Source organism: Lemur catta, chromosome 1 (assembly GCF_020740605.2).
Source record: "Lemur catta isolate mLemCat1 chromosome 1, mLemCat1.pri, whole genome shotgun sequence".
Taxonomy (NCBI): Eukaryota; Metazoa; Chordata; class Mammalia; order Primates; family Lemuridae; genus Lemur; species Lemur catta.
In genome coordinates this window covers 142,728,348-142,742,652 of record NC_059128.1, presented here as the reverse complement: position 1 = coordinate 142,742,652, position 14,305 = coordinate 142,728,348, and the positions used below count along the sequence as shown (strand labels likewise).

The window sequence follows — 14,305 nt, the reverse complement described above, 5'->3', positions numbered from 1 at the left end:
TGGGGTGGGGGTAGGGGGGAGGAAATCACCCAATGGCACTCTGCCTCAGTTTCCGCATCTGGAAGAGAATTCCTCCTTTCCTCTGCATTTATTTTAAAGAGCTTGCTATTCACTACACATGTAGCCGGTAGAAAACACCGTGTTTTTCAATGAAATGAAAAGGTCCTAAGTATAGCATTGGCATGAGGTTTCAGGCTCACAAATACTAATTCCAAATAAAACAGAAAACTTAATGGCAAATACTGTTTACAAAAAAAAAAGAAAAAAGAGAGAGAAAGAGATCTATAGCAAAAGAAGAGGAGAAAGAAAGTGGCATTTATCTAAAGTAAAAATATAATTTTTAAAATAAAAACTCAACTTTGATACTTATTTTTTTCTGAGTAGGAGTGGTAGCTATGGGTATCTCGCTGGAGTATTTTTCTCTGCTCTTAGACAAGGCAGCCGCAGACGCAGTGGGAACAGGTCTCGCCTAGTAACACCCCCCCTCTGCGGTGTTGGGAGCTACACCTGCAACAACAGATCACTGCTCCCAGCACTGCACGGTGGCCTGGGCCTCTTGGCCGGGGACTGTCTGCCCAGCTGGGGTTTACATAATGGGACGGCCCCGGGGAAGCTGACCGGGCTCGGCCAGCCCTGGCTCCGGCTCTGGCTCTGCCTCTGGGCTCTGAAACGTGGAAGCATCTGGCAGCGGCGTGGGCCGGCGGTCCTGGCACCTCTGGCATGCAAACCAGCAGCTGAGCTTCAGAGGATGGGAGTGAAATAAATAGCAGAGCAGACAGGCTCTGGGCCGGCGGGCTCACAAAGTGACGAGACTCGGACATGGGACAAGACAGGCGGTCTCCCAGCCCTAACTCCCTCCTGAAGCCACCAGGGCCAATAGGAACATGTGGATGTCATTCTGCTGCCGGAATGTTTCCCCTGGGAAGGTGAACACGATAAAGAATTTTCCTAACTCTGCTCTCTCTCAAAGCGCTAAGCACGCCTGCAGCGCTCACGCGGGGGCCGGCCGCCCTGGCGTCGTGCCCAGGGGATGAAGCCGCTTGTGATGCCGGCCCCAAAGCCTTTACCTCCAGCCCGCATCAGAACAGCCTCTTTCTTTGACCGCAGCCTTTCGTTCTCTGCTCTTTGGCCCAGGTTTCCCTGCAGCCATCCACTTCCCGACCAGGCCCTGAGAAGACCGAGCAGAAAGAAAATTGAAAACCTCTAAGGGGGGTGGGGATGGAGGCTTGGGGCATTGGCCTTGGATGATATGACTGGACTTTACAGGGGGTGTTTGGAATGAGAAGGGTGACCTTCGCTGATTTTAACCTTTTCCTTAGCAGATCAGGTTTGTACAAGTTTTGGAACCAAACTCCCTGTTCACACGGATTTCCTGGTTTTTGCCCATCTGAGAGGAGGGAAGCCTTTTCAACTTCTCTAAGCACGTACACGCTTCCCGCTGTGGGTCCACTGACAGGCGCGCCCTGTGCTGGCTCTGCCCCCCGTCCCAGTGCCATGCACATGTGATTCATCACCTCCTGGAGGACCACAAGCCGTAATGGTCCAGGAACTCTGGCAAAGGCCGAAGGGCTCCAAGTAAAAGTTTCATCACTGCACAGGCAGACTCTCCAGCACCAAGACGGGCCAGTGAAAGCCACCCACGCGGGTTGTCTGTTGTCTTACTGGAATAAACTGGAGAATACCCACTCACAAAGTCAAGCGGTTTACAAAGCCCATCAGAGAGAGAATGCCCATTGTTCCATGTTCAACTACTTTTGCAAATGAAAACTAATTTTAAGGGTGAGATACCACAGCAGAAGAAAACCCTCTCCTAAGAAAAGACTCAATTGTTTACAATGATCGCATTCATGCACCGTTTGCATGACCGGTGGCCTGGCTTCCACGGGAGCTTCCTTTGAGGCAGAGGTTGGCTGAACATCTGGGGAACGCACGGTACTAAAAGGAGAGATTCCTAAGCGTCAGCATGAGGCAAAAAGCAGACTGCCCGAGGTTGGCCGTTTCCACGGAGAAAACACGTTTCGCAGCAACCTTCCTTCACCAGCAGGTGTGACCTTACGGAGGGCTGTGGGACAGACAAGCCGGTTGGCACAAGAAACAGACTCTCTTGCTTTTGACTGTGACCTTTCTCCCCGCGGTGCTACCAGGTTTCTCTGCTGCAGAAGGGAGGGTGCAGGAGGCAGGAAGAGCGAGTAGGAGGAAGTGACACTGGCGCTCGAGCTCCCCGCCCGTCCCCTCTGCTCACAGACGCGGGACCTACACCCCACCCGGCGAGGGTCACGGGGGCAGCTGCTTGCCAAGAGCGGAGGCGCACACAGCACACGGGCCCCGAGATGAGCTGCACCACCGAGTCCCCCCGATCACCCACCCTGCCACGCACTCGTGCCAGCCTCAGCGTCCCTCCGGCATTCCCAGGCCAAGCGTCATCTCTGTGTCGAACGGGTGAGACGCCAGGTAATCCCTGTACTCCCCGTCGATCAGCGTGGCGGCGCTGTTCCTGGCAAACCAGCAGTCCACCTGCTCCTCCCCGTTGTAAATCTTCCTCTGCTTCCAGACCACGGGGACCCGGCGCCCTTTCACTTTGAGGACGGCCTCAGACGGCTCCGGCACCTGGGAGGACAGCAGGTGAGTGAGATTCCTGCCAAGCCCCCTGGGCTCCTCTGTGAGTTCGGCCTCCTGGTGCAGGAACTGACCTGGGAGGACAAAGAGAGCACCGGGTCTGAGTCAAATGGGGACCACAGCGTGCACAGTTGCCCTAACGAACTGAGAGAGAAAACCACCGTCTCCGACAGAGCTGGGAGGACTCAGACAGCGGCAGATAAGCAGGGAGGTGGGGTCTGGTCCCCCCTCTCCTGCCTGTCACAGACCCCTCCATGCTCTCTACTGGGTGGTACGTGCGGGGTGGGGTCCAGTTCATTCCTGACACTTCGTCCTCACAATTCTGCAGGCCGGGTGAGGACACTGCTCAGCCCGAGGAACAGACGTGCATCTGCACGAGGGGCTTGCGTGGCTGCCAGGAACCACAGAACCCGTCTCGCTCAAGGGCCAGGAAATCCTGCCTCTGCACCAAGCCCTGACAGTGGCTCGCTCTTTATTTTTAGACAAGGGGCCCATGTGAAATTGCATGTTGAAGAAAGCCAGCCAGAGTGGCCTGCAGCCACCACGGCCATGCAGGCGACTCCCATGGAGGAAATGTTAATATTAACCTCCCTCTCATGCTGGGTGCTGCGAGACAGCTCTGTGGCCGCCCTTCCCTGTGCCTTCTGGCTGAGGGGCGGAGAACCAGACCTTACGATGACTCCTCTCCATTTCTTTGTCCATTCTCCCAGAAGGCGAGTGACAACTGGTTTATAAAGCCCATTCTTACCCCAGAAAGTCATCGGGAGATAAGAAATCTAACGTGTACATTATACAGACAGTCACGTGCCACGTAACGACATCTCAGGCAACGACAGGCTGCATATATGCTGGTGGTCCCAGCAGGCTATGACATCATATGTTTACTGTCCGTTTTCTAGGTCTAGATGTATTTAGATGCACAAATGCTTAGCACTGTGTTACAGTTGCCTATGGTACTCAGTAAGGTCACACGCTGCACAGGTGTGCAGCCAGGAGCAGCAGGCGGTACCACACAGCCCAGGTGTGTGCTAGGCCACTCTCTCTAGGTTTGTGCAAGGACACTCTGTGATGCTCACACAGCGAAATCACCTAACAACACATTTCTCAGAACATATCCCCACGGTTAAGGGACACATGGCTGCATATACACACACACATATATATGTATACAGGAGCCACATTCCCATTGCATTTCTCAATCAAGCTAAAGATATTAGAAGTATGAACTTCACTTTGAGAAATTTCATTTTATCCTCTAAACCTGTGGTCCCCAAGCCCTGGGTCGAGGATGAGCACCAGTCCGTGGCCTGGTAGGGACCCTGCCGCAGAGCTCCTCGCCCACCCCCCGCCCCATCCGTGGAAACACTGTCTTCCATGAAACTTAGGAACCTGGGGTGGGCGCTCCCCATTGCCCCTGAGCTCCACAGCCCCCCACAACCCCCATCCCCCTACCCCCATCTTCCATGAAACCGGTCCCTGCTGCCCCAAAGCCTGGGGATGCTGCTCTAAACCCCGTGCAGGGGAGCGAGCCGCTGCCCACCTAGCAGGCCGTGGCAGCCGCCGGAGAGGCCGTGGCTGCTGGAGATGTAGAAGCCCAGGTGGTTCCGCTGGAAGGGAGCCGGCTTCTTGTAGAGGTGGATGAGGATGACGAAGGCAATGGAGCCCTGGATGGTGACGGTGACGTTGGCATTGGCGGACACAGACACCTCCAGCCCCCGACTGCCCACCACCACGCTCCGGTTGCAGGGGAGGACCAGCCTGTCCCCCCCGTCCAGGATGACTCTGTTGGGTGTGATCTCGAGGTACGACCTCTCGGGCTTGTTGACGAGGATGGTGATGGTGCCGAAGTACGTGCGCTGCTTCTTGTGGCCGTTGGGAGGAGCGGGGGCCCCGATTAACTCTCCGTTCACTGTCACGCCTCACAGCCCGAGGGGAGAAGAACAGGGGTTAGAGAAACAAAAACCATATCCCCACCTTCCTGCTAAAGGCATCTGACCAGAACGTCCTTCCTCCTCTGGGCCCATCATGCAAACATCTCCAGCACGGGGCACGCTGCCTGCACACGCAGAGGCCACGCAGTGGTTACCGAATGAATGAGTGAATGAATGAATGAAGAGTGAGTGCAGGAAGTTATGAGTGGATTTTTCCCCTGAGTCTGATGAGTACCTTGGGACAGGGGAAGGAGGATGTACGTTTGGATCAAGATATCATAGAAGGAAACACAATGCTAAGTATTTCTGTATCCAAACATAGCTAAACATAAAGTTTGTTTGCCTTCATCCCGGTATCTGGTTGTGGTGACAAAAAGTCTTGTGTGGCCCTGACGTGTGTTTTGTATCTACCAGTAGCCACAGATCCTAATTAGGGGACGCTGGGATGCCACTGAGTAGGGTGGTAGAAAACAAAGTTAGCTTTAGTAGTCCCCAAACTCAAGTTCTTCCACTTAGGTGCTCATCCTTAGATAAGTCATTAGAAAACTTTGAGCTTCAATTTCCTCATCTGTAAAATGGGGGGATATAAAATCTAACAATTTTTGTGAGGCCCCTAGCAGGTTGCGTATGTGTAAGCTGTAAAATGTCACCAAATATAACTCCTTTCTTTTTTCCTTCCTCATTGTGAACACGGCTGTGGCTTTTCTGGACTTGAGCAAGGCCCGTGAGCCTCTTGGTTCTGCGCTGTCTGGCTGAACAGCAAACAGATGGCAATGGCATGTGAAATGTTTGGGGCCGAATTTGGGTGATGCATGTTAAGTGTGTTTTGCTCTCAGGCAAAGAGGCAATTTGCAATAATAGAAGATTACTATATAATGGACTCTTCTCTGCTTCCCAATAACCTTCCCAATAAATCTTGGCTAATAACTTCTCAGACATGCAAGGAGAATAGTGCCTTCCCTGGGACAGGGGTCCGGGGAGAGGAGAAACCCCAGCATGAGCAGAGCCCAGGCTCTTCGGGCTGAGCTCCCATCACAGACACCTTGCGGAATACGGAAACCATGGGAACAGTTGCTAGGAGAGGGCACTTCCAGGGAGGGGTATGGTTAGGCCCCATCTCACTCCTGAGCCCTTTGACATAAGAAATAATCGAGATTTATTTAGCTCTGAGGCTAGAAAGTCCTTCAAGAGAATAATATGCTAAAGGAGCCTCAGGATCAACTTATATTATTAAATCATATGTGTCACCCAGCTGGGGACCCTCCACAACATGACCTTCTGAGACACCTATGTTCTTGGCACCGAGAAACACCAGGATGTCTACTCCAAAGCAGGTCCTCGCAGAGCCAGGCTGTGTGGCTGCCCACATAGCTGTTCATCATCACTGCCACCTGCATTGACTCGGGAAGCTTCTTCTTGCTAATCTCTGTCGCCCAATCCCTCTGCAGACTGACAGGACCAGAGCCCTGTTGACGTCCACGGCTCACAGAGAGCTGCATGGCTGACACCTGGGCTTTCCATCTGAGCCATCAAGGAACTAAGACAGGTGAGTTTAGACTCTCTCCAGCATCACAGCTGCTCAATGGAGGGACGTGATGACAATAAAAGTCCATCATGGGTTTGTACAGCACCTGATCGTTTATGAAACAACTTCATATCCACTATTTAATCGGATCCTGCAAGGCCAGCAAAGTTTCACTCCCTTCATTTTGCAAAGGAAACACTTGCAGCTCCCAAGGCGTGTGCTCAGGGCCACAAAGTGATTCAGCGGGATTCAGATCCACGTCTTTCTGACTCCAGGTCGGAGAGCAGAGTCTGCTTCCTTCAACCATCCACCATCCTCCCTGAGCATCTATAATGTGGTCCTTATATTTTACCAACTGGACATTCACCCTGAGAACAGAGGGCACTGAATACCTGCCTGGTCCTTGCTCGGAGGCCGAGATGCAGGGCAGAACTTACCGGAGTCCACGTGATCCGAGACCAGTCTCAGGATGTCCCCGGGCTGCCCGTCGATGTTGAAGCAGACGGTGAGTCTGCTCGCCGGGAAGTCCACCACGAAATGGGGGTCTCCATCCACTGCGGGACGCGGGAAAGAAGGAGGGAGAAAGAAAAGCATTTCCTGGGGCCTTTTGTGCATTAAATTCTACTTCCTATTTTCCCATGAATGGTTTATTCAATCCTGACGACACTGGAAGGAACGTGCCCTCAGTTTCCATGTGAGGATGATGGATGGGAGAAAAGCGACTCCCCAAAGTGACCCATTTACGTGGTAAAGTAAATATTTGACTTCAGGTCTTCTAAATTCAAATATAATGCTCCTCTCAGCCTGCCTCAGCTAGATATAGACAACTGAGCTTTGCAAGGCAAGAGGGATGAGAAGAGGACAGAGAGAACTCGCCACACACCCTCAACTGTCACGGAGCCACGTTCTTCGGTTTCCCACGTGGATTTCCCTGTCCTCTGCTTCCTCTCCGACAGCACAGAGGAGAGATCTGAATGAGGACCCTTCCCCTTCCTACAGCCAGAGTTCTACGGCTCTTCTCCTCCCAGGAAGCCATAGGCTATCTCAGACACATTCTTGGTGCCAGCTGTGTGCAACCCTTGCTAAGAGCCACGCCCGATGCAGGGGAGTGACCGGTGAGACACAGAGTCAGTTACGCTGCTTCTCTAATGCACACACCCAACACAGCCTGCTTCACGCACACCTCTCTCTGCCTACGTGGGTGTGCACGCGTGTGTGTCCCCGTGTGCTGGAGGGTGTGGGCCCGGAGGGGGCCAGTCTTTCCAAGCTGCAAGCAAATTAACGTCCTCACTGTCACTGCCCCCAGCATCGCCGAGAAGGACCCCTAAAAGAATCTGGCTGCTCTCCCCATGGGGGGCCTCAGGCATTCCGTGAACTGCAATGTGGGAAAAAATACAAGGTGTTGGTCTTTTGCTGATGGAAAAAAAAATGATACCCAGAGGAGATAAAAGTTCTCATCCATATTTTTGGCATTCTTTAGGTCTGACTATTGTCACCTCTCATTGTTGTGGGGCAGTGGTTCCAGAATCCCTGAGGATATCAGAATCCACGGACGCTCAAGTCCCTATTATAAAATGGCATATAACCTTCGCACCTCCTCACAAATGCTTTAAATCATCTCTAGATTACTTATAATACTTAATACAATGTAAATGCCATGGAAATAGTCATTATATGGTATTGTTTAGGGAATAATGACAAGGAAAAAAGTCTGTATGCATTCAGTAGAGATGTGGTATTTTTTCTTGACTATTTTCCATCTGAGGTTGGTTGAATCCATGGATATGAAGCCCACGGATACAGAGGGCAACTGTATAACTTATCTGACTGTTTTCCGAGAATTTCTGTGTGTGCATCTGACACCATTTCTGCTCAAATAGTCCCAATCTCTTTACAGGGAAAGGCGTTGCTCGCTACAAAAAAGAGGGGTGGTCCCAAAGTCATCAGCCCAGACAGCATCCAGGAGGAAGGTTTCCTGGCATTCCACAAAGCCTGTGTGTGCTTAGAGGAATTACACCCTGTCCACCAGAGACTGTGTGGCTCCTACCCCGCTAGCTAAGCTCTAGGATGTCGCGGGTTTATGAACCTGCACGTACCGCACGGCGGCAGACAGGCAATCCCAAAGGCTTACAAAGGACGATACGCACGTTGTAGGAACAAACCCCAGCTCTTATGTTGTTCTTCCTCTGGATTTTTATCTTAATCCCAGCAGGTTGGCAAAAGGAAATGTTATGACTTTTTTTTTTTTCATCTGTTCTTCCCTTCTAAAGCCAAGGATTAAAAAGCAAAAACAAAAACCCTGCCTGTCACACCAGACGCCTTTCTTTTCATTGCACCATTTTTTGGTCTGTGACACCAGAGGCTGGAAGCATGCATGCTTCAGATCGCTGAAACAAACATCTTTTAAACTCAGCGACGATCAGAACGTGCCTCTGCTGTCTGTCTATCCTTCTGCTGGGCCTCCTGCCAGGCCTCCTCCGACTGTGTTATCTCCACGGTGTTTATGTGACGGCTCAGTGACGGTCCTGCCGCCTAGCATCTGCCTCACGCCGCTGGCTCGATGCCGGGTTCTACAAGCTGGTATTTTAACCGGCTTCGGGGGGGCTGTCTGGTTGCCCACTCTCTGAACATCCCTGATACTCTCAATCCACACACAACCGCACCCTTTTCTTTACCTGATGTTTTGGAGATTTTAATTCTTGGCTCGTGTGGTTTCTCCAGTGCGGGTCCTAAAACGAAGGAAGAGGATGCCACTGTTATTCCTTAAAAAGGATGAAGGGAGAGGCACACACGAGAGCGGCTGGAGACGAGTGAATACAGCTCCCAGATACGTCCGCAGTAACTTTAAAGAATCAAAACAACATCTTCAAAACCTTGTCTGTTTTAAAGGAGCGAGCTTGGCCTCAAAACACACAAGGGGAGGGAAGTTAAATGTGCACAATTAATTATTCTTTTATAAATTAGATAATATTCTTCTTTTCTTTGATTTCTGTGTATATGATAATGAGAAATACTGTATCACACTCAAGATGCAGTTATGGGGGAGGGGAAATGGGGAGTTTTGTTTAATGGGTGCAGAGTTTCAGATTTGCAAGATGAAAAAGTGCTAGAGATCTATCTCGAAACGCGAATATACTTAACATTACTTAAGAGCATTGAACTGTGCACTCAAAAATGATTACGATGGTAAATTGTAAGTTATGCAGTTTTTACCACAATAGAAACAAAAGACAATAAAAAAATGTAAAAAAAAAAGTTATAACCCAGTGTCTGTAGCTATGTGTCCAAGCATAGCTCACAAAGCATTTGGCTTTGAAACACTTTGAAACACAAAGTATTTTGTACTTTGAATAAGTATTCAATTAAAGAACAACCTAAAAGTAATTCATTTCTATAAATATGATCAGTATCTTATGTCACATTGTACGAGCAAAATTGTGCTCCTCTTCGCTGGGTTCTGCCCTGCACAGAAATCAAAGCTCAAAGTACCTAAATGGTTTTAAGCACCCCCTTCTCAATGCCGGTCCCTGGCCAGCCTGAGTGCTTGGATGGAATGATTGCTTTGCAGCGTGGCAGCTGCCACAGACGCTGAAAAACTAAAAACAAAAATTAAAACGCCATCAGAGCTTTATGAAAAGCAAGATTGCCTCGAGTGCTCATGGACACTTCTGGAGGATCTTATTTCCAAAAAACTGCTTCGAGCAATCAGTTGGCTATGTCCTCGTCTGTGTTCCTGGCCCTCTGGGTCTCACATCATTTGAGTCTCATCTCTCCTGAAGCTACTGAAATGCCAGCTGATGACATAGAATAAAGATCTTATTCAAAAAGCCATCTTTCCTGGATGTGGCATGGGTCCCGCGAGCAAGAAATAGTAGCATCTTGCGGCTGGTTTGCAGCCAGGATGAAAACTGCACTAGGCTGTGCCAAGACAAGCCCCACAGATCACTGGTAACCTCCCCACCCAGGTCTGAATGTCTCACTAAGTTTCCAGTACTCCAGGCCTCACAGGGAGGGTGGATCCGACATTTATAGAAAACTTACTAGGGGCCAAAGACTTCCCATATTTAATCCTTGCAAGAATCCTTCAGGGGAATTATTAAGAGCTCCACTTTACAGGTGAGGGAAGCTCAGAGAGGTTCAGAAACCTGCCCCAGACTTCACAGCAGGTCAAGGTGGATAGATCCTAACGTCACGCTCCCTCGGCCACACCGGGTGCTCCTCAGAGTTTAGGGTGTGAGGGATCAATGAGTCCTCACTGGTGGGGTGCCCACGAGGGCCTGGTTAACCTCTGATCCCTGTCCTAGGGGAAACTTCACAGGAACCTAATAAAAATGTTACACATAAAAAACACAAAGTTTCCACAAAGGGATATTGCCAAGGATACAATCCCCTGCTTTGGTTTAACTGCTCTTTCTTTCTACTGTTCTTGTCCCTATTGCCCTCCCACCCCCGTGTCCCTACTGCTTTCCCACCCCCTTGTCCCCATCAAAATGTCCCCAAGCCTGACAGCCTCTGCAACTTCATATTCAGACTGAGTGAGAGGTATGGAAAGGGCAAACTCTCTCAAGGGTCCACATCCTTGTGCCTCCCATATGTTCTCGGGAAAATAAAATCAAGCACACAAAATAACATAACTCTGAGGTACCTCGAAATACAGAAAGGCACTTAAAAATGAACACTTGTTTGTTCATCTCGGTAACTCCATTCCTGCCTGGCACTTGGGAGGCACTGGGCTTATTGATGATTTATTGCTGGACTGACCTCACTGGGTACCATTTCTGAGCCAAATGCCATATTTTCTCATTTCTCTAGAGAGCCACAGTTTATAACAGTACAAATACAACAATCTAAGATACTCTCTGAAGACCATGAGCTGCCTGTAGGGTCTATAAAAATTATAATATGGCCAGGCTGGGCGGCTCACACCTGTAATCCCAGCACTTTGGGAGGCTGAGGCAGGAGGATCACTTGAGGCCAGGAGTTGGAGACCAGACTGGGCAACATAGCAAGACCCTGTCTCAAAAAAAATTTTTTTTTAAATTAGGCAGGCATGGTGGTGCATGCCTATAGTCCCAGCTACTCGGGAGGCTGAGCCCAGGAGTTCAAGGTCACAGTGAGCTCTGATGATACCACTGCACTCTAGCCTGGGCAACAGAGACCCTGTCTCAAAAAAAAAAAACCCAATTATAAAATGATAAAATAAAACAGATCCCTGCTGAGGTCACCGCGGCCCTTGGTGGGGTTAGAATGTGCACTGTGTGCCCAGCATCCCACACGAGTGGCTGTCACCGGAGCTGCTGCCTTACCTGGCAGCGTGCTGGCCCCTCGCAAGCTCTGCAACACCGGTTCGGGTCCCACCGCAGCCGACAGGCCATGGGCCTCCTCCAGGCTGCCCGAGGGAGGGCCCGGCTTCTTCAGCCTCATGGTGGTGAAGGGGGTGAGGAAGCGCCGGCTCACGGCCAGCGCCTGGGCCCGCTGCCGCAGCCGCTCCTTCTCCCGCCCGTCGTTACTCTGCAGCCACGAGCTCAGCAGCTCCTTCACCATGAGGTAGCTCCAGAGGCGCTCCAGGGGGTTGGGGTCCTCCTCACCGTCCCCTCTGGGCCCAGGGCTCCCAGGGAGGTCGCCCCCCACCTTCTGGGGCCCCACGGGCACGTCCGCCTTCAGGATGACGAATTTCTTGCTGTTGCTGGCAGTGACCTCCACGTGCAACTGATCCAGCTGCCTGTCCACCAGCTTCCCCGCGACGATGATCTCTGAGCCGTTGAAGTAGTTGGGGAACAGGGTTTTGGTGGCATGTTCCACTGCGCTGGCCGGGTAGTCCACGCGGATGTCAGAAAGGAGGGGAGTCCTGATCTCATCGTAGAACCTGCAGCAGCAGGACAGGGAGAGAGAGGGTCAGGGAACTCCAGCCCGGGCAACAGAGTGAGACTCTGTCTCAAAAAAGAAGATCTTTTAACTACACCACCTCTCTCACCTACTTCACTGGGTAGACTAAAAGTGAGCTTACTAGAAAATGCCTTGAAATGCCAAGAAGACAATTATAACCACAGGAGTTCATTGGACACATAATGTGATGGCCATCGCGCCAACACTTTACGTAGGTTTTTTCATTAAACTCTATCAACCATAATCCTCATTTTATAGATGAGAAAACTAAGCCACAAACAGTCCTAAAATCTCGCATAAAGTCACCAAGCAGGACGAGAATTGGAGCCCAGCTCTGCCTGGTTTCAAAACACACCCTGACGTCTCCCATCGCAACCAGCTGTAATCATTTCCCGCAGACGGGAGGTTCAGGGGCAGCAAAACAGCCTCCCGTCTGGGTCTCCCACTGAACCCGCCCCTCCGCCCCTTGGACAGCCCCTTGCGGTCCTGAGACACAGACAACAGACCCGATGAGCTGCGAGCCCGCGTCCTCCTCCTCCTGCACATGCCGCGTGAGGCCGCAGTTCTCCAGGGACAGTCTCTCCAGCAGCCTGAAGTCCACGTCGTTGCCGATGCCGATGGTGAAGATGCAGATGCGGCCTCGGGCTGCCTCCCGGGTGTTGTTGAGAATCGTGAGGGTGTGGGTCTCTCCCACGGTGGGTTTCCCGTCGGTCAGGAAGATGATGAGGGACACGCTCCGGTCCTCAATGTCGTCCTGGGCCATGTAGTTGTTGAGCAGCGCGATGGCCCTCTGCAGGGCCCCGTTGATGTCTGTGCCTGCAGGATACCAACACGGGACAGCTCATGCCTCTGCACGCACCTGCTGACCCTGAACGCACCTTCACAGCTGCAGGTAACGCTCAGCCATTCACGCATTAGTGGGAGTGAGATGGGGGTGGGGAAGAAACCGCCTGCACGTGCAGGGTGAGCCCAGGTTACACCACCTGTCTGGAAACTTGGCAAGTGTTTGCTAAATAAATATAAAGGACTCAGGATTATCGCTCCGTAAATAAACCTCCTCTGGAAGGTACGTGATGATATACGTTAGCTTAGAAAACCTTCACTATCTTAGCATCGATGGTTTCTATCCCTTTTCCTGAGAAGGGCTTTAAAAAGAGCAGGAGTGTGTTGGGAAGAGGTGGCAGCAGGAATTTGGAGGGGACAGGGTCACAGAAGGGAGAAAGGGGCACAGAATGAGGAGGAGGAGAGTAGCTGGAGGCATGCAGGGGCCTTCAGCTGTTGCCCAGGCCTGGATGGCTCCGAGTAAAGAACCAATCAGTGGGGTCACTGTCCTTCCTTTCCTTGCTTCCTGCCCTTTGGGGATTACCTCTATTTGTCAGAACCCTGAGACAGAAGGGTGCATTTAAATATGTCACCTCCCGGACCGCCCTTGTTCCTTTAGAGGCCCCTGTCATCAGCCTCTGATTAAAGCTGTAGCCAGAGTTCACAGCAGGGGCGGAACAAGTGTTTGCTTGGTGGACGGAGAGATGAGCGGTTGGTTGGCTGAGGTTGAAACTGCCAGCTACGATGAGGTTTCTGGAGCAGCTACAAACTCCATTCGACTAAGATCCTACTCTCCCACCATCGCCACACACAACAGAGTTCTTACCATCACGTGAACACTTATCTCCTTTAGTTTTCTTTTTAATGGCTTGAGATGAAAATTTACATCCCAAAAAATCACCCACTCTACATGTCCAAAGTTATGATTTTTAGTAAGTCCACAGAGTTCTGTAACCATCACCACCATCCACATCCTGACTGCAGTGACTTTTGTCTACTTGCAAAATTGACCACATTTGATTGAACCAGGTCACCGTCCCCATGGCTTCACATTCTCCATAATTTCTGGCTAAAAGAGTAGATAAGCCTAATGCATGGGACCAAAATGTTCCTAATTCTTGCTAAAATGCACATAGAATCAAAACGGAAGGGAAAGTTCCAGCTGCAACCGTCCTCAACATGTCACCGGGACCATTCATCTGTCTTTCCGAATGCCCGGTCTCATCTCACGCTGCCTCTGGATGTGCGGGCAGGACGGACGCGCTGGTGTTTGCTTTCTCTTTAATCTGCACTTAGCGATGGTGCCAAATCTCTCACTCCGCTTTATAGCCATGTGAGCCAAGGCAAAGGGACGGATTAGCTTTCCTGACAGCACCCAGACGCCAGAGGCCCTGCAGGGTTTAGAATGAAGCCTGTGCTGAGCTGGGCATCTCCCACCCACACACAGCAGGGAGGAGCTGCCATCAAACCACTCAATGCACCAGCAGGAGGGATCACTCAAGTGGGCAAAAGCCACGGCCACACC

At 51.1% G+C, this 14,305-nt stretch overlaps 1 protein-coding gene across 1 annotated transcript in view; it reads right to left on the bottom strand.

Annotated features, from left to right (window-relative positions):
- Positions 1 to 1,277: 1,277 nt before the first annotated feature.
- The window catches only part of ITIH5 (inter-alpha-trypsin inhibitor heavy chain 5), a 66,845-nt gene continuing 53,817 nt past the window's right edge, over positions 1,278 to 14,305 (bottom strand). Inside the window, exons 9-14 of the mRNA XM_045536201.1 lie at positions 12,465 to 12,774; positions 11,379 to 11,938; positions 8,748 to 8,801; positions 6,510 to 6,626; positions 4,157 to 4,534; positions 1,278 to 2,690 (exon numbers count right to left, since the gene is read on the bottom strand). Coding sequence (XP_045392157.1) covers positions 2,389 to 2,690; positions 4,157 to 4,534; positions 6,510 to 6,626; positions 8,748 to 8,801; positions 11,379 to 11,938; positions 12,465 to 12,774 — 1,721 coding nt within the window. The 3' untranslated portion in view covers positions 1,278 to 2,388. The remainder of the gene's footprint in view (positions 2,691 to 4,156; positions 4,535 to 6,509; positions 6,627 to 8,747; positions 8,802 to 11,378; positions 11,939 to 12,464; positions 12,775 to 14,305) is intronic.